Genomic DNA, 27287 nt, shown 5'->3' with positions numbered 1-27287 from the left:
TGTAAACAGACTTATGGCTGCTTTCAGCATCACTGAGGTGATGGTTTGCAGTAACTTCAATACAGCATGATGTTCATTTAGTAAATGATGGTCCATTTAGAGTCAAACAGACCATAAAGCAGGGGATGCTTTAGGGGCGGGGCTACACAGTGATTGACAGGTCTCTACCAGAGACGTATACGGCGTCTCTACGTCACTCCTCCTCAGTCCTAATATGGTCACTTCCTGTTCACTGGTTTCAAAAAAACAACATGGCGATGTCCGGAATCCAAGATGGCGACAGCAAAATTGCCAAATTCATGGCTCTGAGTTTACAAAAAAATCAGTCTACGAACCAATGATAGAAGTCACCATGACTACGTCCTCTTCTTAGACACAGTCTATGATTGCAACTAAAATATTCCAACAACATCTGTTCACATCACTGTTTGGGGTGTGGCCAGATGTTATAGGCCGTCTCACGAGCTCTCAGGAGCTCTCAGTTCTCTTCACTGAGATTATTTCTGCAGCTCTGCCTCTGAGAAAAGCTTTCTGTAACCAAAGCTACAGTCTGCTCCCTCCGTCCCACCGTGAAATCAGTCCTACTTCACACGTGCTTCCCTGAGGCTTTACCAAACCGACGGTATGAAGATGCAGATAATCCCCCGGCTCTAAAATAGACTCTGAGGCTATTTGCGGTCCAGGTCTTTGCGGTCTCAGATTGGGGTTGTCCTTCTCTCTCTCTCTGTCCACAGTTTGCTGTCGAGTCTGATCCATCTCATTAACAACAACACGCCTCCCCAAAGACTTCCCTCCGCCCCTCGTCCCCCCCGGTCCGTCTCCAGGGACGTCCTCCCGCGTATCCCCCGTAATTAGAGTCGCATGACGAGGTGAAAGAAGAGGAGGCCCGATGTGAGCTGTTTGTGTAAATGAAAGTCTCGTTCAGGAGACACAGGAAGTGTTGAGTCATCACGGTGATGTGGCCGTTCATCCTGTTGGCTCTTATACTCGTCTCTCTCTCTCTCTCTCTCTCTCTCTCTCTCTCTCTCTCTCTCTCTCTCTCTCTCTCTCTCTCTCTCTCTCTCTCTCTCTCTCTCTATCTCTCTCTCTCTCTCTCTCTCTCTCTCTCTCTATCTCTCTCTCTCTCTCTCTCTCTCTCTCTCTCTCTCTCTCTCTCTCTCTCTCTCTCTCTCGGGGTTTCATGGAGATTTGTCCTCAGCCAGGACGAGGACGCTAACACAACAGACAGCTGCTCGATGTAGACGGTGCTCCAGGTTCCTAATCCCATTACAGAACAATATGACATCTACATTACATACTTTACATGTTCCAGCAAATACAGCAGTAAGCTTAACTCTCCCAACGGTGTGTGTGTGAAGACAGAAGATAAATCCTTTATATGTGTAACGTATTCGGCAATAAACCGTTTCAGGCAACAACACGGTACATTTCTCTCACATAGTCAACGCCGACATTCCACGAGATAAGTTGTTTTTAAATATTTACAGCGACTAGCTGTCAGGTGTAGCTAACTCACAAAGCTAATGTTAGCATGCTAACACTAAGCTATTAGAGTAAATTAGGTGATTTTGAATATGGTTGTCACATCTGTTATGAAACTTGGAAAATTATTGTTTGATAATGAAATTAAATCTGGAAGATTTTAAATCGTGAGAAAAGTAAAAGAATACGATGAAAGATACGTCGTGTTGAGCAACACACACACACACACACACACACACACACACACACACACACACACACAGAATTCTCCATCTTGTGATTCTTCTTCCATGAACAAGAATCAGAAGATCAAGAATGTTTTTGACTATTTCAAATCTCGTCTCTCTTCCCGTTAAAAACATTTCAACAGTTCTGACGAGGATATTCTCGTGCAGTAAAACAGCAGCACGAGCTCATCTAAGGTGTTGATTTTATTATATTCCCTGATGTCCTTCTGTTGCTCCTGGATGTGTGTGTGTGTGTGTGTGTGTGTGTGTGTGTGTGTGTGTGTGTGTATGTGTGTGCGTGCGTGTGCGTGCGTGAGGCTAAACGGGTTGTAATGACGACAAAACGAGCAGCGCATTAACCACGTTGCAATAACCTGCTTCTAACTTCCTGTTTGATTCGAGCCTCTTCAGCCTCTGACGCGTGTTCATTACTGAGGATTCTCATTACGGGCGGATAACTCGATCAGCCCTCCGCTCTTACCTCTGTGCACACACCAGCTCACCTTTCCTCGTCTTCCTTCTTGTACCAGTTTGTGCGCATCGATCGGTTTGCGTGCTCCTCGGGGAGGTTAACTCGTTTTATTTTATCCGTTGATATAGAAGAGAAAAAATCAGTTCACACGTTTCAGAAAAGTCGTTTCGAGGCGAGAAGACAAACAACAATCGACAGCTTTGAATAATCAGCACAGACGCTGGAACGTCTCCAATTTAAACAATCAGTTGATGGCAAATTGTGTCTGTTAGCAGCGGTCCGGTAGCACTTCAGTTTCCTTTAGTTTCTCTCATGTGAACGTGTGTCCACGTTAACTCTGAGAGGAAACAGAAACATATAACGACATGACACAGCTTCCTGTGACCTGCTGTCAACAGCACACACACAACATGGCTGATGCGTAGCATGCTAGCTAAGTACAGCTAGCGCTGCTCCAATCCAAAGCTAACGATGAAGTGTTTTCATGACAAATGTCTAAAATACATAAGATTACAGACAAATGGCTTTCTAGGTTAAATTAGTGCAGAGTTAACTCACATAAAGGAAGCAACAAAGCTATGACTGTTAGTAATTCAACAACTAAACGTTCCACTATGAAAGAACTCTGAACTGTCCCGGGACTTTATTGTTCTCTGTAATCAGGAGAATATTACTTTAGATCGTTTCAGGAAACCTCGGGGAGACTGTGAAATAAAGCGTTTTGTGTTTTTCCTGCCAAGAACAAAGCGCTGAGTATCATTTACTTAAACGTAAAAGAAGAATCTCACAAAATCCAGATGATAGCGTCCATGGATGGTGATTCCTGTTAGATTACAGCACATCTCTTGGAAAGTGTTGCACGTTACAACGGAAGACTTTGAGACATTGAGGACGAGTTGAAAGGAAAACAAGTGGATAAAAAGACAAAGAATGAAAAGGTGTGAATGTTTCAAGGTGGACTGTTTTGTCAGGAACGAGGTTTGCAGAGAGCAGAAGGTCCAAAAACAGTCAAGGTTACTTCAGACGATGAAGAGCAGGTGAGAAACAACAACGAGACAAGAAGCCATTGAAGTCTGAAACATGAAGCATTAAAAGCAGAAGAGAAATAGAGCGAATCCATCAGACTGAATCAGCTCTTTCTTCATGTACAACTTGATATTAAGCCTGAACACAGACACGAGCTCCATCCACCGTAAAGGAATCTCACGGTGACACTCGGTGTGAGAGAACATTGGTTCAGTGTGACTGTGTTCTGCTCTTCTGCTGCAGGTTGTAGCAGACACACCTGTACTCTACCGCCATCTAGTGGAGAGGAAGACAAGCTCGATGCAGGACAGTCACACCGGCCTCAGCTCCTCGGGTCCTGGTTCTCTCCTGTGGAAGCCCTGAGAGGACCTGAACTTTATTAAGTCTGATCTAAAACATCCGTCAAACAGAAGAGAACACATTTTACAACATCAAGTTTGAATTATTTTGTTTCCATGTTGGCTGAAGTGCACCACTACCGTGTTCTAAACAACATAAGAAGTTAATCCAAGTCCTTTTTTAGGGTAGAAATGTAAATGAATGGCGCTAATCTGCCGTTAAGAACAGCATCAATGTTTAGTCCTATTTAGAACATGGACGGTGCTCTTCAGCCTCTTGTGGCTGAAGTGAGTATTACAAAGAGAAATACATGTTCAAGAGTTAGAAAGATGATCCAGGCTTTCTCTCATCTGTTCTTAAGTTATTAACAGTTTAGATCAGACAGAAACAGATTCCTCCTTTTTGTCTCCTCTATTGTTTTCTTGTTCTCCATTCTTTTTTTAAATGACTTGTCTTCTTTTTTACAATGATCAGATCACATTAGAGTTGATAGAGGATGGAGAAATACAGGATAAGTAGTTTAAAGGGTCGCTTCACCCAAATCAGAGACAAAAATCAAACACAACCTTTGTTCTGCAGGTTGCTTCCCTCCACAGCGGGCGATGTACTCGTTGTGTGTCGTGCTCACAGAGGGTGAAGCTGTATAGTGACGGAGGTCAGAGCCTGGAGAAGGAGAAGTGCTTTATTGCATTTTCAGCCTCTTGAACTCCAGCAGTTGTTCAATCACAGAGAACTTTATCTGAGTTTGAAAGGTGAACAATAACAGTTTCCAGTTTGCTCTCTTGTACGGCACAGAGCTCTTTCATTTATCATGTGATTTGGTACAAAAACCAAGAAATGCTTTTCTTTCTGTTTTCTTTATTGTTTTAAATACATTTCAAGAAGTCAGTTTAAACAAAGACATTGAATAGTCCCGAGCTCGACACACTGATACAGGTGCAGGCTGGGAAATAACATCCTCGTGCTCTGATATTTCATCATCATAAATAACATTTGATAATTTAAAGGAAAATTGTGTTTTTGTACAACTCGGATGAGATGAACCGACGGGCTTGCTGCCGTTAGCTGAGCTTCGTTAGCATTTTGTTGAAGTGTTCCAGAGTCTTTGCCCCATTTCAATGTAACACATTCAATGACACGAGTCAGGAAGCAAACGTAGAGTTTAACACAGCGGTTCAAGCAACACTGCAAAGAAAATATCCAATGAGGAGCTTTTGGAAACGTCCAACCTGAAAATAGGTCTGTGGCTCCTGGGTCTTTGTGGCTAACCCCAGTTATTCCCTAAAGGAGTTCACTACTTCTACACATTTTAGTTTCAAAAACATGTTTCAAAAAACATTATTTCTGGATGCTTAGAGCCAGCCAGCTTGCAAAACACTGGCGTAAACCCTGAACTTGTTTCACACAAAAAGGTTGTTTTTTGTACGACTTCACAAAACATTGTTGTTAATAAAACAGAATTTTCCTTTGAATATATAAACCCTGTGAAGAAACACAACGGGGGCAAGACCCTGCTAACAAAAGGTAAGCTAGCATCACACGCATGTTAAAAACACAAAACGCTCTCATGTGTAACTAAACTAAAGCTAAAGGAGAGCGGTGCAGATCAACCCAGATACATGAAGATGCATATCAATCAACAGATAGAAAGTCTGATGCTCATCCAGCATCTACAGCACTATTTTCCTGTGGCCTGTACAGACTTATCATTAAGTTACTAAAAGAACGAGGGCCGAACCGACGAGGAGGCTCGGAGGGAGAACGGCGTGTCGTCAGCGTACGGCTTCATGTCACGAGTCCAGACAGAACATTAAGCCGACAACACGCACAAGATTCAACAGGAAACCTTGCGTTGCCATGCCGTATCTTCAAAACTATACACAACAAAACAAAGAAACACATTTATATTATTGCTTGACATTCAGTTATGGCTAAAGTTCATTACAGATTCTTTTTATTGGGCTTTAAAACCTGCAGACTGATGCGGTGGAAAAAACACAAGTAATGATGGAAAGAAATGAGTCGAAACTCTGACAAAATGTGCACACACACACACACACACACACACACACACGCACAGACACACACACACACACACACACACACACAGGCAGGCAGTAGACTGACTTTAGTGCAACGCAGTAATAATATTTTCACTACTTCTCTCTGTACTTGACTCTGCATAGTTTTCTGCGTCTATATTGCTCTTAAAACTGTTATTTTTACAATATTGCTTTCATGCAGCTGGTTGAATCCTAAATGAATCTTTTTTCCTTCTTCTATCAGTAAAATGTAAACATGGTCGAACCAAAGAGTTAGAATTATTCAAGCAATTAGTCCAATTAGTATTAGTTTGGCACTGAGAGACTTTACAACGTCCAGTCAGGTTCATTCTCAGGAACGTCTATTTCAATTTGAACCTGTGAAGTTAGTTATGTATGTGTATGTGTGTGTTTTATGTCGTCTCGTGTTTATATTATAATTGATTTTATTGTTTCTGTATTTACCATGTAAAGTGCCTTTGAGTACCTTTTAAAGCGCTACACAAACAAAATGTATTATTATTATTATTAAAACCTCGACTCTACTCAAATATGAACTGAGAAGAATTTGGTGTCAAAGGCCAAGTTCACATGTATGACGTTTCCCCACAAATGTCTGATAAAATAAAATGGTTGTAAACTCTGACTTGACTGGTTGACGGAGTCTTTTCAAGACATAAATATATCGACAGGCTTTGCACATGACCGGTTTGCAATAAGACAAAATACAAGCTGAACACCAGATGCATAATTGAACATTTCTTATCATCTCCTCCTCGTAGCAGCACTTTCATCAACACTCTAAACTTTCTCAGCCAACAGAATGAACCGGGTTCACTCGTTACTGTGGATTAGAAACATGGATTCAATGCCATCAAAGCCCAACAGGAGCAGCTGCAGACCGACTCTCAGCAGAAATAATCCTGCACTGTCCTGTGAGGCCACCAGGTGGTGCTACATGCTAAATGCTACATGCTAACTGCTACATCAGAATGAATTGTCTGATGCTGCTGTCTGCAAGTTCCATGCAGATGTAACCAGAGGAGGAAGAGGAGTTTTGCTTCACTTGTGCTTATTCACTAATTCATGTTTCACCACGAGGATTAAAAGATGTTTAGGATGAGGTCATCTTTGCTCCAGTGGTCAATAACAAGAACATGTAAACGAATGTTATCAACGAAATAATCAAATAACCACAAACGTGGGGTCCATTTTTAAATGAGGTGAGCTCACAGTGCAGCTTTTATGCTTCTGCTAATTAATAATCAATAAAAACTGCCTGAGAGGAGAAGTGAATATGAGGTTTAGTGTTTAGTTTAATTATTTATATCTGAATTAACCTGAGTGGAGCATCAACAGACATGTAGAGAAGAAAACAGACACGTCCTCTCCAATGAATCTTATTTTAAGACTCTTCTCAGAAGGTGTCAGCTGGTATTTGTTTTTTTCTTCTTATCTACCGGCTTCAAATCCACCAGAAAGCCCAAAACTTTCAATATACAAGTTGGATCAGAACAAAACAGCAGAATGTCTGTGTGGAAATGTTGGTCTGATGTTGGTCTGATGTTTGTCTAATGTTGGCATGATGTTGGTTTGATGTTGGCATGATGTTGGTCTGATGTTGATCAGATGTTGGCATGATGTTGGTTTGATATTAGTCTGATGTTGGTTTGATGTTGGCATGATGTTGGTCTGATATTAGTCTGATGTTGGTCAGATGTTGGCATGATGTTGGTTTGATGTTGGTCCGATGTTGAATAATCACGGTTCAAAACCACACATAGTTTTTGATCTAGTTGTCAAAATGATTAATGAATTGACCCTTGATGAGATGAAGAAACAACACTGTTACAATCATTAAAATACATTCAGTGCACCCTCAGTAGCTAGCGTAGCATAGACGTGCTAAAGCCAGTTAATGCTGTGCTAACGTACTCTGCTAACGTTAGCTTCACTAACGACTTAGAAACCTAAATCTCCTTCCAACCTCTTCGGGTAATGAGTATCACTACAAAACGTTTAACGACGAGCTCCAAAATCCACTAAAACCAGCCTGAAGAAAAAGATGCTACGCTGTGATTGGCCGGTCTGCATTCAAAGGGCGGGATTTAGTGAAGGGTCGATTTGATCGATCGGACAACAACCATTAAAGATGGCCCCGTTCTGAGAAAGATTCATCACGCATGGACTCATTTCTTGTCCTCACCTGAATGACCAAAGTATTCACAGACCCTGTTTTCTTTAAACTTTGATGCAGCGGCTCAATCCAAGCTCACAAACTTAACACCCACAACAAAAAGAGAAGTTTCCAAAGACCGATAATCTGAATTTTGAAAGAAACGTGTCTAAATTGTGTGTAACATGATTCAGTGCAGCCATAAAAAGAGATAAAAGATGATACAGATGATGCATCCATTTATAACAAAAATCTCACCATTGCACGAGTGTAAACTGCCTGATCAGCGCTAACCTTTGAGATTAAGGAGAGCTGCAAAGTTCAAAAAACAATGGAAGCTGTTAGCTTGTTGCACCATCCGGTTTTATAAAACTGCTTCTGGTTAGCGGCCGAGCTAGCTAGCCCGGTGAGCTATATTAGCTGTGTGTTCTTCTATAATAAATGTATTTTCTGTGTGTGATGATCGGATGACGGTCCAGAGACAAACAGAAGCAAGTTTTCAGTGTGAATACTGAAGGTGTGTTTTTAAAGTCAGAGAGGAATCCAGATCCAAGATCCGGGGACACGAGATGTGGGTTGATGCAGATGAAGGGAGACCTTCCGATTCCTCACTGCATCCAAACCCAGAGCCAAAGGAGAAGGAGGAAGAGGAGGAGGAGGAGGAGAAAAATGACAAACTGAGGAGTTAAAATCTGCCGTGTTTTTGCGGACTCTGAGAAGTGCAGAGTCCCGTTCTCCATGGCCGCTTTAAACTGGACCTGGTCCGTCCGGTTCTGGCAGCCCAGCTGCGCGGAGCTTCCGGTCCGGGTTTAGTCGTCGCTCTGCAGAGTCAGGAGCTCCAGGTCGGCCCCGAACAGCTCCTTATAGAGAGGAGGGAAGTGGGTCCTCACCGTGTCGGGGTACACCGCTCTGAACGCTGACAGCTTCTCTGTGTGTCGACTGCACAGCGAACGCAACGCTGACACCTTACACCTGAGCTGAGGGGGGGAGGACAGGGGGGAGAGGAGGAGAGAGGAGACAAGGAGAGGAGAGGAGGGGAGGAGAGAGGAGACAAGGAGAGGGGGGGAGAGGAGGAGAGGAGGGGAGGAGAGATGTGGAGAGGACAGGGGTGGAGACCAGGGGGGAGAAGAGGAGAGAGGAGACAAGGAGAGGAGGGGAGGAAAGGTGTGGAGCGGATAAGGGTGGAGACCAGGGGGGAGGGGAGGACAGGAGAGGGGAGGAGACGAGGAGAGAGAAGACAAGGAAAGGAGGGGAGGAGAGGTGTGGAGAGAACAGAGGAGGAGACGAGGGAGGACAAGAAAGGAGGAAGAAGCATGGGAAAGAAGAGGAGGAGGAAATAGACAAAGAGGAAAGGAGAGGAGAAGAACTATTACACGTCGGTGAGGAAGAGAGAACTGTGAGTGAACTGGTCTCATTCAGGGTTCAGGTCTCCTTTAGACTAAAGTTAAGATCAGGACCAGGTCCTCACAAGCATAGAAATCAGTTTCATGTGTGTATAAAAGATTCATATTGTACTATTGTTTCTGTATCAAACTGTTTGGTTTCAATATGAAAGTTTGTATTTGTAGATGTTGTCGTTCACCGTCTCACCACACGAGGGCGACGTGAGGCCATTTCTGATCAAACTGTAGAGAAGGTTCAAACTGGTCAAAGCTGTCATTATTATTGAGGGGCTTAGTGAAGACTTTTCGTCTGCTCATCACTTCTTCAGAATCAGTTTGAGGTTCTGGTTCTGGTTCTGGTGTTTGTGTGTGTGTGTGTGTGTGTGTGTGTGGTTACCTTGTTTAGCGCTCCGTCTTCTCTCTGGTTCTTCTGCAGGACGTGTTGCAGAGCCAGCTGAGTCTTCTGCTGCAGCTTCTCCACCTGCAGCTTCTCCTGCAGCCACGACCGGTCTGTAGGGAAAAAACTACTTCAGCCGCTGAACTCGAGTATTTAAAGCTGCAGAACGAGTCGAGACGATAAAAGCTTTGAAGAGAAGAGAGACTCACCTGCAGAAAGAAGAATGAACGCTGAGAACAGAGCGAGCTCGTCCTCCGACAGACGCAGAGAACACATTCCTTTAGCGAAGTCAAACACCGACGTGATCAAGTCATCACAACCTGGAAACACACGGTAACAACGGTAACTTCCTAACGTAGTGACGTCTGATGCAGCGTGACATTTAGTACAGAAATGTACAACAGAGCTGAGGACCACAATGCAATCTGTTGAGCTAACGTAAGCTAAAGGAGCATTGTCTTTTCATGCAATTCATTTGAATGTGGAAATCTGTGTTAAAGGTCTGATTAACTGTGAGTGAACATTAGTACATATACTGTTTATATTTATATATATATAGATATGTATTCTGAGCGTCGGGTGCATATTCTAGAGGCCTAACTTCACAATGTCCCCCTAAACCATGTGATCACTTACTGATCCATTGACTTGGTTCATTCCTAGAATGTCTTTCCACCGTGTGACCCACAGGGGGCTCCACAACACACACAGCCCATCGTGTGATGCAGGAGGAGATGTTGCTCAGTTTATTGTGACAGTTACGTGAGGAGTGAGAAGAAGAACTCACCCAGAGCTCTGAAGACGTCCGGACCCGCAAACTTCCCGTCGAAGTAGACGGTGTCGTTCTGAGAGTCGAACAGCCGACACATCCGGACCAAGACGACCTCCAGAGAGCCTGGCGGCAGAACCGTGGAGATGGTTAATGAATCTGTTCATTTTAATAGAAATTCATAAAAATAGACGTCCTGTCACTGCGTTCTGTGTGCTTGGATTCAATAACAACATCATTTAAAAAAAAAAAAATAAAATAATGTCAGCGCGTCCGGAAGAATAATTGACTTTAAAACTATGAAAACTGAAAACCTGCTTCTGTAAAAGAAGCTAATAGGAACAAAGTCAGACAGGAAACACTGTTTACAAATGAACCTTTCATTTTGAATATTCAGAAGTTCAGTGTTAAATAGCAGACCACATTCATCTCTGTTCTTTTTGTCCATAAATCTCATAAAAAAGATCAAAACCAACAACGTGGTATTTTTTCTCAATACTTCCTGATTTCCGGTCTGTGGCTCCTTGCTCACTGCTTCCTACTGAAGAATCTTTAAACACCTCACAAATAAATAGTTTATTTTCAGACTCGCTAACTTCATAAAACAGGAGGAAATATTTTTTGGGACTATTTTCAGCGGCGGATTAATCTACAATTGGGGCACGAGTGAGTATTTGTATGTGACATTGAGTCAGACTAAACTACGGTGGGATGATGATGGTGATGAAGGAGTGACGTAGAGACGCCGTATACGTCTCTGGTAGAGACCTGTCAATCACTGTGTAGCCCCGCCCCTAAAGCATCCCCTGCTTTATGGTCTGTGTGACTCTAAATGGACCATCAGTTACTAAATGAACATCATGCTGTATTGAAGAAGACTTGAAACTAGAGATTGAGACCATAAACTCATGTTTACAATGTTTACTGAGGTAATAAATCAAGAGAGAAGTAGAGTCATTTTCTCATAGACTTCTATACAACCAGAGGAGTCGCCCCCTGGTGGACACTAGAGAGAATGCAGCTTTAACACGTGAAGCTTTGTCTCCTGGTTTTAATGGAGCTCTATGAGACACCTGGCTTTGACACACACAGCACTTGTTGGTGTAAACGTTCTCTGTTGGTTTTAAACATGAGGTTTTGCTGACGATAAGAACAAAAAAAGCAGCCGACTCGGCGGTCTCTCTCACCGGCTTTCAGCAGCACGATCTGGTCGTTCTGACAGAGGTCCATGAAGCCGTCGATGCGTTTGGCGAACTCCACCACGTACTGAATGGCCTCTGTGATCTTTACGGCACACAGCTGCCACATCACCTCCCGCGGCTGCAGAGCGGGAAGAGATAAAGAAAAGAAACTGTTGTTTTCAACACTAATAAACACAAAAGGTATATGTGCACAGGTACGCCGGGGTTCTAGTATAATAGAGGTAAAGGAGGTGGACTCACCTTGCTCTGGTAGCTCTCCACCTCATCCTGCAGGAAGTTCTGCCAGCTCATCTGCTGCAGCTCCTCCCTCAGGTACTGACACGTCTCCAGGTGAGACTTTGAGATGGTCTGAGCCAGGTGATCTGCAACAGAACGAGACGCTGAGCCCGGGTTCACCCACGAGGTCCGTCAGGGGCCACGAGGAATAAACGGCACTGATGCAAACACTTCCTGTTCCAACGTAAAAATGTACCATCAAACCTCATAGTTTTGCTTTGCAATGCATTTCAGCCACAGAAGTCTGCCGGAACAGTTCCTGTCATCTTGAGCGGCTTCTGTAAACCAGCTGATTTCAGGAAACGGATCCATGAATGTGTTTCTACTCCAGCTGTTACTCACTTATTATCTTATTTATTAGTTTATTTGTATCATACCGACTGTCTCACTGAGCTTTCTGTTCTTTTTATTATCGTCTTGTTTTTGCTGCTTTGTCTGTCAAAGCACTTTGTAAACTGTTTTTAAAGGTCTGTATACATAAAGTTATATTATTATTATTACTGCCTCCAGGAACTAGCCACGACCTCACACTCTGAGGCTTCCTAAAAGATTCAAAAACAATCTGCACTATGAAACCTCTGATATGAAGTTTTAAATGTTTTTATTAATCAGTGTCCACATCACCATTAAGGTCAACATTAAGTTTAATTATGATGCCATATCAAACCATAAATCCCGACACATCTGTAATGTTATTCCATCCATAGAGGCAACATGCAGCATTTAAATAAAGATCTTTCTCCCATAATCGGGAAAACATCCACATCTGAGCTGAAATCATCAACAACCTTCCACCGATCATCTTCATCAGCAATAAACCTTCTGCAAAGAAGGCAACAAGTCCGAGCCAACCAGAGGCCGAGGAGGGCGGGACTTCACCTTAAAAATAAAAATCTACCGCAAATAACCAAAGACATGTGGCACAGAATGAACCAAATCTATTTATTCTATATAAAACGGCGTCAACAAAATGTTTGCGAAACAAAAGCCTAAAAAGAGAAACGTTACAGATTGATTGATTGTTCCAGAATGAATGAATGAAGACGGAATAACTCCAGAGATCAAAACAAGGTGCAGAAATATCAGTCAGCTCGTTTTCTTTTGGTCAAAGAAAGAAGAAGAATAAAAGAGAAATCTCCAGAGAGGAGGAGGAGATGATTTCCCCCATCGAGTGGCCTCCTCGTCCCACTTGGCCCTAATTAACAGACAGCTAATTACCACACAGAGGTTTTAATGAGCTCTGAAGACGAGTCTCCAACCTCCTGCTATTTTAAACCACCTCTCCGTCTCTGTTTGCCCCCACAGTTCTCTCTCTCTCTCTCTCTTTTGTCTCACTAGCTCTTCTTTTCTTCCCTTCTTTCAAGATATTTCCTCATCTTCTCTGTTTGTTTCCCTCCAGCTTTCTACAACCTTCCTCCGTACGGTGGAGCTTCTCTCTTTGTGTCTTCTCCTCACACGGCGCCAGAAGTGGATTCTGAACCAGAGCATCGGACGTGGATCTTGTTCAGTTATGAAGTTATTGTCTAGTGAGACAAACGATCTTTAGCTTAAATGAGTATTCTGATTATTTAGCACTGAACGTTTGGGAACTTGGAGAAAAAACAAACAAAAAAGGTCAAAATCGAACCCAAATGCAATATTGTATCTCTTTGTTAGACGCTCCATGCCCAGACATTTATGTGATGGAATTAGAGTTAAACTCTTAGTTCTTATACGTAACTACATTTTACAGACTACATGTGAACACATCATGATAACGTTTTAATGTACCTTCAGCCAGTACTCGTGTTCACTGAGCAGAGCCTGAAGGCATCGTGATGTAACTGAAGTGAACCTCTGTTGGTTAGCCGTTAGCGGTGCTGCTAACGTTACTAGCTCTCCTCTGATTGGTTGTTTACAATGAAACATGATCAGAGATCAGAGAATAGAAACACGTGTTCTACTGAGTCAGTGAAACTTTATTGACACTGTGATGGTTAACGTTAGCGTCATTAATCTGTGGTGAGAACCGTGAGGGGTCAGGACGGATCACGGATTGACGGTCCGTGACACCACGACGGTTCATCTTCTGTTTCCTTTGTCTTACCGAGTTCAGCCATGGACAATGTGGGCGACGCGTCTCCGTCGCCGAAGGAGCAATATGGGAAGAAGTCGCCGTTGGATCCGTAGTCGCACAGAGGCTCCGGTTTGATGCCGTTAATATCGAGTCCAGACTGATCCGGGGACGACTGGATGTCCAGGTAGAACCCACGGCCTTCTCCTCTCTCTCCTCCTCCTCCAGAGTCTGCCTGTTTGTGGAAGAGAAGGTCTTATAGATCATAGAAGCATTTGGCGATTAGTGTTTTTGCCCCTCTGAAAAGTCAAAACCACAGACCTTGGACGATACTGATCCTCCTTCAGGAGAGTTCTGTTCCATGTAGCCTCCCAGCTCGTCCGGCAGCTCCGTGAGGCCGAAGTGAGGGGACAGCGGCTCGGCCTCGCCCAGGGACGGGGTGCCGAGGCTGGGGTGGGACAGGAGGACGGGACCCTGCTGCTGCTGCTGCTGCTGCTGCTGCTGCTGCTGGAGGCGGTGCTTCTGCACCTCAGCATGCAAACTGTCCCGCTGCTTCTTGGACATGCGACCAAACTTTACAGCTGTGATTGAAGTAGAAGAGAGGCGAACAAGAACACATTAAGTCAGGAGGGACGAGTTCAGAGGTGATAACACCAAGCTCAGTCGAGCAGAGAGTGAAGAGTGTAACAAGGTCACCCTCAAGGTCAGGACTCAGAGTCGACAGCTGGACGCTGATTTATATCTGATATCTGGTCACACACACTGAACAGGCTCCAATGTCACTCAAAGAGACACGAACAGACCTGAGAGTGACTCAAAGAAATAACCAAAAAGGGACAAAATGACTAAAAATGACCAAAACAAAGAGACACACACACTACAAAGGGACACACAATGGCTACAAAGAGACATAGAGGAACCACAGAGAGACACAAAACAACCACAAAGAGTCTAAACAGATATCCGGTCTGTGTCTTGTTCCTGTGGAGGAGACGTGGTGAGAACATTGTCTCATAACGTGTCCATCAAACATAAAGAAGTGACACAGATATCAAGTCTTCATCGAGCACGTGACTGTATTAACACTGAACAGGACCACAGACAACATGGTGCAGAGAGACAGACTCCTGCTCTGCCGTCTAGCAAAATGCTGACCGCCAGATGTTTCTGCAGGTGAGCGTGTGTGTGTGTGTGTGTGTGCGTGTGTGTGTGTGTGTGTGCGTGTGCGTGTGTATGTATTTTTAAAATGACCAGAAACACAAGTTCCCTGTTGACTAGGGTAGCGCGACAGTGCACTGTTGGCTTAGTAGACGTGTAATGGTGTGTGTGAGTGTGTGCGTGTGTGTGGGTGTGTGTGTGTGTGAGCGTGTGTGTGTGCGTGCGTGTGTGTATGTGAGCGTGTGTGTGTCTGCGTGTGTGTGTGTGCGTGCGTGTGTTTGTGTGTGTGAGCGTGTGTGTATGTGAGCGTGTGTGCGTGTGTGTGTGTGCGTGTGTGTGTGTGCGTGTGTGAGTGTGTGTGTGTGTGTGTGCGTGTGTGCGTGTGTGTGTGTGTGCGTGTGCGTGTGTATGTATTTTTAAAATGACCAGAAACACAAGTTCCCTGTTGACTAGGGTAGCGCGACAGTGCACTGTTGGCTTAGTAGACGTGTAATGGTGTGTGTGAGTGTGTGCGTGTGTGTGGGTGTGTGTGTGTGTGTGTGTGTGAGCGTGTGTGTGTGCGTGCGTGTGTGTATGTGAGCGTGTGTGTGTCTGCGTGTGTGTGTGTGCGTGCGTGTGTTTGTGTGTGTGAGCGTGTGTGTGTCTGCGTGTGTGTGTGTGCGTTCGTGTGTTTGTGTGTGTGAGCGTGTGTGTATGTGAGCGTGTGTGCGTGTGTGCGTGTGTGTGTGTGTGTGAGCGTGTGTGTGTCTGCGTGTGTGTGTGTGCGTTCGTGTGTTTGTGTGTGTGAGCGTGTGTGTATGTGAGCGTGTGTGCGTGTGTGCGTGTGTTTGTGTGTGTGAGCGTGTGTGTGTCTGCGTGTGTGTGTGTGCGTTCGTGTGTTTGTGTGTGTGAGCGTGTGTGTATGTGAGCGTGTGTGCGTGTGTGCGTGTGTTTGTGTGTGTGAGCGTGTGTGTGTCTGCGTGTGTGTGTGTGCGTGCGTGTGTTTGTGTGTGTGAGCGTGTGTGTATGTGAGCGTGTGTGCGTGTGTGTGTGTGCGTGTGTGTGTGTGCGTGTGTGAGTGTGCGTGTGTGAGTGTGTGTGTGTGTGTGTGTGTGTGTGTCTCACCGTCTCGGGACATGCCCACAGTGAGACATTTCTGCAGACGGCAGTGTTGGCAGCGGTTGCGGCTGGTTCGGTCGATCACACAGTTCTTCTGCCGAGGACACGAGTAGGCGGCGTTACTCTGCTGACTCCGCCTGAAGAAGCCCTGAGAGACAGGAAGTTATATTTAACAGCTGTTATTCTTAGATACAGAGTTCAGTCAGTCAGTGACACAGCGTGTCACGTTTAAAAAGATATTACGGCTTTTTTGACGGATGTTATGTGACTTCACTTTTCCCGCCTCTTTTCTACCATCTCCCTAAAAAAGATCTCCAGTCTCCCATCAGCCTCTCTCTCTCTCTCTCTCTCTCCCTCTCTCTCTCTCTCTCTCTCTCTCTCTCTCTCTCTCTCTCTCTCTCTCTCTCTCTCTCTCTCACTCTTGTGTTTGTACACAGATAAATCTCCATCAGCTGCTCGTTGGCTGTGAGATGAGCCTCCGGCTGCCAGCAGCAGCTGCTGTAGCTGCACACACATGCTTGTCTGGGGAAGCGTTCTAACCGGGAGAAGCGTTTCTGTGCCAAACGGTTGTGACTGATGGTCCAAAACCCAGCGTCAAATGTTTCCCTCTGATCCTGTTTAATGAGACTCAAGACTGCCGACGGACCACAGGAACCACCTGCAATGACCGCTTGTCACCACAGGTGTCGCTAAAGAGAACGAAACTGAGATATTCAAGATTGTAACTTTAAATCAAGTTGAATTAATACCTTTAGCACATTTAACAACAAAATGTTAAGCAAAGTGCTTTACAAAGAACTTTAAAATACAATTAAGACAAAAACAAACAATGACAATGTTAAAACATTTTTATAGTTACTTAATAAATCCTCTTGAACCCTAACCCTATTTTTTAAAAACGCGCCGTCTCTCGTGAAGCGTAAAAACCGATACGCCGAAAGTCAAATCCTCCCCCCTGGTCCCCTGGTTTAGATAAAACCCACGGAAACAGTTCAGAGACAAACAGGACATCCGTTGAACCGATGAGGCGCGTTTCTCATAATAATCGATAAAGCGGTTCCTGGTTCTGGTGTTTGTTGACTCATATCTCGGTAATGGTTTCACGGAGAGAAATATTGAAGATATCTTCGGAATCTGTGTATAATTGGCTTGCTTTCTGGTATCTGGGTTTTCCTTGTTAGCATTTAGCTTTCTCTTGGTAGCTGCGAACGGAGCGCGGAGTCGGTTCACTCATGGCGAAATATGACTGATATTTTGGTAATTCTTATAGTTGTTTGTTTTAGTTGTGTAGAATTGTGTTTGGAGCATGTAAAAATGGCTTACATGATCTTGTAGCCCAGGTAATCAGGTATATAACGTGTGTAAGATTCATTATATTCGTTCCTGAAAAGTGCATCGTACGACACTCTGTACGGTCGGGCTTAGATGGATAAGCAATCAAGAGGATTCAAACATTATTGTAAATGATCGTGTTTAAAGGCGGCGATAATTAGGGACGACTGGTCGGAAAGGTGTGGTGACTAAATCCCATGAAAGTCAGACGTGCTTCACATTCTGCTCACAATCAAACGTTGGCATTGGACGAGGCGTAAAAATCGGCAAATATGAAGACAACTTGATTTGAAATGTGACCGTGTAGAGTTTAAAACATGAACGTCACCATCTGATGCACCGTTACTGTGACGTGACGGTTGAAAGACGTCTGGGTTGATTGGAATTTTTTAATATGTTATTATTTCCTGAATTATTGATTATTAATTTCTGGATGTTTACAGTGAACCTGAAAACTACTCGTGTTGTCGTTTAGCTCAGTAGATCCATTCAGACGACATGTTTCTGTCCAAATCAGCTGGAACGAACTCATCGTGTCTCCAACAATGTGAAGTAACATCAACAACATTCATTCTAAGAAGGACAGCATCAAAGTGAACCAGAAATGAGGAACGCTTACCTTACAGCCCTCGCAGGTGATCACCCCGTAGTGGATTCCTGATGATTTATCTCCACAGATCTTACAGGGAATGATTTCAATCTGAGCTGCAGACACACACGGAGAAGAACCGTCAGCACGTCACGCTCACATCCACAAAGCATCCGTCAGAAAGACGGACACGATCGTCTGATCGCTACTCGATGACATGAAGAGGATCAAGTTTCTGATTTAAAGACTCTTCATTAATAAAATATGAAAATACAACCAACAATAGTTTCTCACGGTGTTCACGTGTGATGATTCAAGCGACACCAACGTCACAATAAACTGTGTTGAGGGTTCAAATGTTGGTTTTGTGTTTTCACTCTGACGAGACGTTTGATGCACAAACAGCGTCTGTGGGGTTTCACACTGTTTGCTGTCATTAAGGTTTCTCTTAAGTTGAGGGAGAAGTTATTTGGGTCACAATAATAAACATTACGGTTATGGAATGATGGTGGTCATGCTTTAACAGGAAACAACAAGGACTCTTTGTAGAAAACAGGAAGTGAACAGATGAGGATAATTATTATTAAAGTCATAAATAATGTAATTCTTCCACTTTTAAAACACGTCTTTGTCATTTCTTACTTATATAAATATTCATATCAATACAATGACTTCACTCTGTTTCAGTTAACGGATCGGTTCAGAAGTGAAGGATCTGAAAACACACTGTGTGTATTTATACACTCAGCAGCTCGAAACAGACTGACAGCTCTGCTCTGAGCTCTTATATTTAGCAGAGGGAAGTTATGTAAGTGTGCACACACACACACACACACACACACACACACACACAAGATGTAGTATCTTCTTGAGACACAGAGTGAAAGACGTTCCAGCTGTTTGTCTGCAGCACAGAAACAATATAAGAGTTCACGTCTGGTTTATTAATCTGCTCCGTTCATCTCTATATTAAATAAATCTGCTGATGTCATCGCCTCAATGCCAACAACCTTCCGCTCCGTAATATCCATCTTTAAACAGAACGTCCAGGTTTAGATCCGTAACAGATGCACGTTCAGACAATATCACGTCAGCATTGTGAATTATCCTTAGTAAGAAAGAATACGAATATTTCATGTGTGTGTGTGTGTGTGTGTGTGTGTGTGTGTGTGTGTGTGTGTGTGTGTGTGTGTGTGTGTGTGTGTGTGTGTGTGTGTGTGTGTGTTACTCGTGTGGAGAATTTAAGAATTAAAAGCATTATTTAGTAGAATTTATAGCACCCCTAGTGGTGAATGAAATTGTCACAATGATGAGAATGTAAATTATGTTAAGAGTCACAATATATTTACTTATGGAATGTAATATAGGTTTACAGGATGTTTACTTATAGAAGATATTATATGTTTGCAATAAGTTTACTTGTAGGAGTCTTTTAACATAATCATTGGAAGTGTTGAACCAAAGTACAGTCACATAGTTAGGGGGTTCTGAGCCATGAGGAAGAGACATCAAAGGGGACACAGAGGTGCTGGACAAATGGCCAAGGAAGGAGGAGGAGAACCGGAGACAACTGATGAGGAAGCAGACGGTCATAAAACAGAGAGGACTCCTGGGTAAACACCATGCGGCCGCAGGACAGAGGGCAGGTCAGAGGTGATGTCAGAGGTGATGTCACAAGGGGTCCAGCCATTGAGATGAGCAGCGGATCGATGAAGGAGGCGTCAGAGCGATTGGAAGCCAATCACTGACCCCAGAAGACGGCCTTTGTGTTTTACGACAGATTTCGGACACTTTCCGACCATCAAAGGACATAAAAGGACTGTTTGCGAGGACGTGCGCCGGGCCATGGTAGTTCGCTTTGCAGGATCCGACTTGGTCGGGCCTGTGAGGGGAGTTGCACGTGGTCTCTGCTCTCGAGATGCATACTATCGATAGTGTATTATAGATTATAATTGTCATCATCAGTTTACAGTCGTCATTGTTTAATTAAATACTGTTTTGAATTTGGACCGGATCGAGTTACTTTATGATGCGCCTGCGCAGAAAGAAGTAAACACAGCAGCGGCCTTGCGCTTCCTCCACCAGTTTCAGCCTCAACACTCGTCACAGATGTCCCTTTAAAAACAGCAGCATCTCTTACAGCATCAGGTTCTCAGAGGCTGCTGTGGATTGAATGGACCATCTGTCTGTTTATGGTTGTTACCATGGCATCGAACACCACAACACGTGGTGACCTCACCGTTTCATAAAGCGCCTTCGTAAGAAGTAAATATGACGTAACGCTGAAAACAGCGTTTAACTAACGTAAGCCAACGTTAACGTTCTCATCCGTTTGGTTGGATTGTTTTTATTTGCACGTAAAAAAACAGAGATATTTGAATTTCAGGAGATTCAAACAAGCCAGCAGCTGGTTAGCATAGCTTTAGCTATCAGCTGGCTAGCATAGCTTTAGCTATCAGCTGGTTAGCATAGCTTTAGCTATCAGCTGTACAGACTGGAAACAGGTGGAAACTGTTAGCTTGACTCTGTCCCAAAGCTAATCCAGCTACTTGCGCGTCACCTCTCTTTAATTCATTAAATTAAATAAAATTAACCAAATGTACTTTGGCTCCGCGTGTGAAATATATCAATAAAGTTTGTTCATATTGAACTGAAGCATGTCGATCAAATGTTTCAAAGTCAACAACGAATGACGTTTCATATACGAACCAACACTGAAACCACACACACACACACACACACACACACACACACACACGGCGTCTGTGCCGCAGTAATTAGCTCTCTGAGCGTTAATCCCGTCTGAATTCTACATTTCAACATCAAAGAGGACGTTGAACAAAGCCGCCGCCTGATATTAGAGCCGCTGTGAGAGCAGCAGATATTTATACACAAACACAAACATCTTCTGTGTTTGTGCTTTGTTTCTTTTAAAGTCACCGGCCCTGATTCCTGGTTCCTTATTCCTGGTTCCTGGTTCCTGATTCCTGATTCCTGATTCCTGATTCCTGGTTCCTGGTTCCTGGTTCCTGGTTCCTGATTCCTGATTCCTGATTCCTTATTCCTGATTCCTGATTCCTGATTCCTGGTTCCTGGTTCCTGATTCCTGATTCCTGGTTCCTGGTTCCTGGTTCCTTGTTCCTGGTTCCTGGTTCCTGCTGTTTTAACGGAGCAGTTGGACAACATGTTCAATCCTTCTTCTCTTTTCTTTGCAGTGAGTTCATGTTCAGGTTGTTTAGGAGAACACAGACTTTTCTTCATAGTTTGGAACAAAGTGAACTCGTGGCTCTTTTGAGGGAGTCTGCTGTTATCATGAAGTGCCTTGCTCGTGGGCCCACTCAGACGCTGCCAGCAGGTTATTTAATCTCCTCCACGTAACCTCAGAGTGGACGTAATAACGGGCGGAACATACGGCGGCACACAGACGAAGCTTCGCTGAGTCAGCACGGTGATCTCCACAATGTGAGATTTACATTTAGTCTCATTCAGAACAGTTAAAGAATGTCATATAATCTGGGTTCAAATCATCTGCAGACACAAAGAAACCTCTGTGTGGTGATAGAAACACCATATTCTGCATGTGTAATTAAATTCAGAGCTCCGTATGAAGACTTGAACCTCGCCGAGTTTCCCCCGTGGACGCTGCAGACGCTCCCTGCATAGATACCACTGTGTGTGTGTGTGTGTGTGGTTTGTGTAATTAGCGGTGCGGCGGCGCCACGTGGCGGCTAATGAGCCGGGAAGGATTTCAATAGAGCCACCGCCGGTTTATCGTGTTTACTCCGGAATGTTACTGCTCGGGACAAAACAAGTCCCCGATGGATAAATTATCTGGAAGTTTCACAGAAAGAGATCCGGATCAAAGAGGAGGTTCAGCCACCGAGCCTTTGAAACACGACGTTTGGTTATTTGTCGTCTGATTCTAGTTTTTCATTTGTGTTTATGAAGTTTTCAGGATTCACTCTGTTGAGTCTTTGGCTTCAGGGAGTTGGTGTTTCTCTTGGTCTTCTTCAGTGAAGGTGAATACAGATGTTGAACCGGACCGTCTACGTTCAGTCCCTCACACTTCGTCTTAGACATCGAGGGAGGAGAGAGACCTCGGCGTAGAGACGCTGATCCTTCAGGTTTCAAAGAGACCAGCTCAGGTCTTTCTGGGCTAGACCCAGGGCTAGACCCAGACCATGCTTGGAGGGGTTTTATATCTGGTCTTTCTGGGAACGCCTCTGGGTTTAATCAAGGAGAGCTGGAGAGAGACCTCTGGGAGACCCTGCTGAGGCCCAGGCATCCAATCACAAAGCATGGTTGATCCAGCCAGCAGCAAGAGGCGGGGCTTAACTACTTCCCCACTGACTTCCTGTTTGGATGCCGGTGGAAGTGGCAGGAACAGACTTTGTTTTGAATACGATGAACTAAATCATTTTTCTCCTCCTCCTCCTCATTGTTGATCCGGAGAAGAGGAAGATGAAGAATGCATGATGTGTGTCTCCTCTGGTTCTCTAGTCCACAGGAGGTCTGGTACCGAGCACGTTTTCCCGTCTCTGAAGCTGGTAGCTGATTGGTCCCCAGCAGGCCGGTGGACAGCCTGCTCTCTCCTGACCCCGTAGTCCAGACCCTAAGCTCCGCCTCCTGGACTCCACCTGCTCGGGTCAGGAGGTCTCGTCTGACCCCCCCGACACCCTCCACACGTGGCTCATCAGCCTCTCGTGAGGTCACGTGACGGGTAGAAGCAGACTGATGCTCGTCGTTTTTTTTAGCCGTCGCTTCAGGGGAGAAGTGATGTCACCGGTGATGTCACCAGTGATGTCACCAGTGATGTGCCCCCCCCCTGCAGAGAACAGTTAAATAATCTCCTGGCTGTTGTAATCCTGTGACATAACAGGCTGGCTAAACGCCTCCTGCGGCGCTTTCTCACAGACTGAAGCTGGAGCAGATTTAAACACACACACACACACACATATTAACACACACACACACATATTAACACACACAGACAGCCTGGAAAATACAGATTTGAACAGTGTGTGAGTGTTTCTTGCTCGAAGAGAAACACACACACGGCGTTAAAGTGAAGGGCATTAAAGTCAGGACAGATATAGCGAAGCTTCATTCTCTTTTAAACATGTCGGCACTAACTCGTCCTCACAACGCTCCGACACAAAGTCAAGTTTGGCTTCCTGTCAGAGGTGCTGATGGATTATAAGAAAGATCTGAAAGATAAAGCGCCTCCTCACTGAGACGTCGTCTGAGGGAAGAATTATCTGTGAAGCTCAAATATTTAATGATGTTTCAGACACAGGATTTCAAAGTCACATATTTTCCCCCATTTAAAGGCCAATGTGAGATTTAGAACAACGATGGAGTGTAAATCTGTCACTCTTCTCTCGGTTCTCTTCACATTACGAAGACAAAACCCAGCAGAGGAGAAAAGAACTCATCTGGTTCCAGAGACCAAAGCAGTGGAAACAAGCTCCCCTACAATTCATCAAAAGAACTACAATTAATAAAAGTCATATCCAGAACATGGCAACACGCGGTGAGAGAACCAGGAGGCTCTGCTGAGGTTCCTCCAGCGGAGGGCAGTCCTACTGCAGCAAACACCTCTGACTCTCTGGCTTCATCACAGCGTATACACGTACATATATATATATATATATATACATGTATTTACATGTATTTACATGTATATATGTATATATACATAATACGGAGACTTTTTGCCTGTGAGCTTAACTGAACTTTCTAATTCAAGCTCGTTCTGAACAGCTTCTTCACAATAAAAACATCATGTTGAGGTTGTTTTTTCATCCAAATGTATTACAATTGATTTAATATCTGAACCAAAGTTCATGGAAGTGCATTACATGTCTAGCATCAACCTCCTGGTGGAGCTGAGTTAAAAAGCCAGCAGGATTCTTCCTCTGGGGATCATGAATGTCTTTCTAAAACGTCGTCCAATAGCTGCTGAGGTATTTCAGTCTGGATCAAAGTGTTGCAGAATTAAAACATAACTGATGATTAATTCTCTTTGAATCAGTTTATTCTAAATACATTGAGGAGCGTTTGTGCATTAAAGAGTTTTAAACCCTTTAAAGGAGTAAAACCTCAGACGGCCACTGACTCAAGCTGTCACACTGTTTCATTGAAGCCCATCGTCCTCCACACACTCACCTCAGCTCCTCTCATACCTCACACCTCACACCTCATACATCATACCTCATACCTCACACATCACACCTCATACATCATATCTCATACCTCATACCTCATACCTCACATCTCATACCTCATACCTCATACCTCACATCTCATACCTCATACCTCATACCTCATACCTCATACCTCACATCTCATACCTCATACCTCATACCTCACATCTCATACCTCATACCTCATACCTCATACCTCATACCTCATACCTCACATCTCACACCTCATACCTCATACCTCACACCTCATACATCACACCTCATATCTCATATCTCATACCTCATACCTCATACCTCATACCTCACACTTCATACCTCATACCTCACACCTCACACCTCATACCTCATACCTCACACCTCACACCTCACGCCTCATACCTCATACCTCATACCTCATACCTCACATCTCACACCTCATAGCTCATATCTCATACCTCATATCTCATATCTCATACCTCATACCTCATACCTCATACCTCACACCTCATACCTCACATCTCATACCTCACACCTCACACCTCACACCTCACACCTCACACCTCACACCTCACACCTCACACCTCATACCTCATACCTCACACCTCATACATCACACCTCACACCTCACACCTCATATCTCACACATCACACCTCATATCTCATACCTCATACCTCACACCTCATACCTCATACCTCACACCTCATACCTCACACCTCATACCTCACATCTCATACCTCACACCTCATACCTCATACCTCATACCTCACATCTCATACCTCATACCTCATACCTCATACCTCATACCTCACACCTCACACCTCACACCTCACACCTCATACCTCATACATCACACCTCATACATCACACCTCACACCTCATATCTCACACATCACACCTCATATCTCATACCTCATACCTCACACCTCATACCTCATACCTCACACCTCATACCTCATACCTCATACATCACACCTCATACCTCACACCCCATACATCATACCTCATACATCACACCTCATAGCTCACACCTCATACCTCATACCTCATACCTCACACCTCATACCTCATACCTCACACCTCATACCTCATATCTCATATCTCATACCTAACACATCATACCTCATACCTCATACCTCACACCTCATACCTCATACCTCATACCTCATACCTAACACATCATACCTCATATCTCATATCACACTTGATCCGTCTGACTGACAGTCCCCAGAATAGCATTGACACGGTGAGTGAAGGAGTCCAGTTTCTAGACTCCACAGTAAACAGAAAAATACACACATGTACACAATTAAACACTGACACACACACACACACACACACACACACACAGATCGGTTAATCCCTCTGAAACTAACACACACACACACACACACATTCAGAGACGCTTTGAGGACAAACTGAGACACAGTGGAGCATCTTCTCAGACAGAAAAATGAAAAATAAAAAACATCTTTGATGGAACTTCAAGAGCAACAAAGAAAGAAAAGTTAAGAAACTGTGAAGTCAGAATGAAACCATACAGATAATGAACATGAAAGCATCAGGATCCTCACACACACACACACACACACACACACACTCTTACCTTTCATGGCAGAAATCACAAAATACATATTTATAATCCAGACTTATGGAGGATCAGCAGCGTGTGATCAGCAGCAGCTCTCTCTCAGCTCTGACATCCTCGGCTGCTTTCTGCACCACATGAGGATCCATGTGACCGTGACATCAGCACCCCCCCACCATGCCCCGCCCCTCTGACTGACACGGCTGACAGCCAATCAGAAGAGAGAGGATGTCTCAAACGCAAATTCAAGGAACATTTCAACATTTCTTTCCATTTTTCATGTTTATATGCTTATTTGTTTTCTTGGGGAAAGTCACATGAAAATGTTGATATCAATCGCCATAATATAATTTATATGATCATTAATTAATTCTAGTTATTTACAGTCCTGAAGTGTTTTAATCACTTTTTAACCAGTTCGACCACGTAAAGCTGTTTCTACCTTTGTTTTGAGAAGTGATGCATAGAAGTGTATTATTATTAACAATATTAATATTATTATTATGAATGTATTCATTACTCTCGTGTCTTTGCTAACATTGTCCGACAACCAGCAGAGACTCCTCCCAGTCAACAAATAATCTCTTTTTCATGATCCAGAAACTCACTAATGTTCTCATAATAAACAATATTGTTATTATGAGACCGGGATTTGTCTTTTCAGATGTTTAAGAAGCTGTGATGAAAGCTTAGATTCTCCTTCTGATCGTCACTGACGTCGTTGAATAAGAACAGGAAGAAATAAACGACATTGTATCTGTCTGTGGCTGCTACAATGTTAGCGTAAGCTAGCACCGATAGAGCCAAACTCCATTCAGAAAGTAAACATTTTAAAAGTTGTTTGCTTTTAATTCTGCTGACAGACCTGAGAAAATATTAATTCAGACTTTTTTACAGATTGGCTTCATTATATAGTTAATTCGGCATCCATTTTTATTCGTTTAATGCCATTATCTCACAGCTAAACCTCTTTATTTGTGGATCATACTGCTGTATGAATGTGTGTTTGGTTTATTTCAGCCGTGGTGGGTTGGTGTCCACATGGACGCAGACGTCTTTGGGTGAATGTCTGACTTTCTCAAATATTCTCAACTTCTCCTTTGCATTTCTTAAAATATTCCCATTTCTTTGTCTCCAGAAACAAATCAGCACATTATTATTATTATTATGATTAATATTATTATTATTATTATTATTATTATTATTATGTCTCTCAGCCTCATGTGTTGTTACAAAACCAACCAAACAAAGGTTACAAAAAATAAATCACTTTTCCTCACCAGGACAAAGTGAGCAGCATCACGACGGACATAAAAACTCAAAGACAACAACACGCGAGCTGCTTGTGCCGCCTCCTTTCATCACAAAACAAACAGTTCAAAGGAAAGAAGAAGGCGTGAAGAGGGAGGAAGGAAGGAGGCACGATGCAGACGGCAAAGAGAAAAAATGTATGAAAAAATAACCAACGAGGAAGAGAGCGACACCAAAAAACCACA

At 43.7% G+C, this 27287-nt stretch overlaps 1 protein-coding gene across 2 annotated transcripts; it reads right to left on the bottom strand.

Annotated features, from left to right (window-relative positions):
* Positions 1 to 8573: 8573 nt before the first annotated feature.
* On the bottom strand, positions 8574 to 25837 carry LOC306701200 (nuclear receptor ROR-alpha A-like; the record flags this gene model as incomplete). 2 transcript variants are annotated; one of them, XM_079166456.1, is made up of 11 exons in its annotated part: positions 8574 to 8741; positions 9544 to 9656; positions 9753 to 9863; positions 10331 to 10438; positions 11500 to 11632; positions 11755 to 11876; positions 13877 to 14074; positions 14161 to 14424; positions 16106 to 16247; positions 18051 to 18136; positions 25810 to 25837. In XM_079166456.1, the coding sequence occupies 11 exons, from the start codon at positions 25835 to 25837 to the stop codon at positions 8574 to 8576; spliced, it is 1473 nt and encodes a 490-aa protein (XP_079022582.1). The 2 variants fall into 2 exon arrangements, with proteins under 2 accessions (XP_079022582.1, XP_079022581.1); XM_079166455.1 differs by having other exon boundaries at positions 13877 to 14078; positions 14165 to 14424.
* Positions 25838 to 27287: the final 1450 nt, after the last annotated feature.

The sequence above is a fragment of the Pholis gunnellus genome (genome assembly GCF_910591455.1).
Source record: "Pholis gunnellus genome assembly, chromosome: 1".
In the NCBI taxonomy this organism is placed as follows: domain Eukaryota; kingdom Metazoa; phylum Chordata; class Actinopteri; order Perciformes; family Pholidae; genus Pholis; species Pholis gunnellus.
Note: the sequence above shows the minus strand (reverse complement) of the source record. Positions and strands in the feature narration are given on the sequence as shown.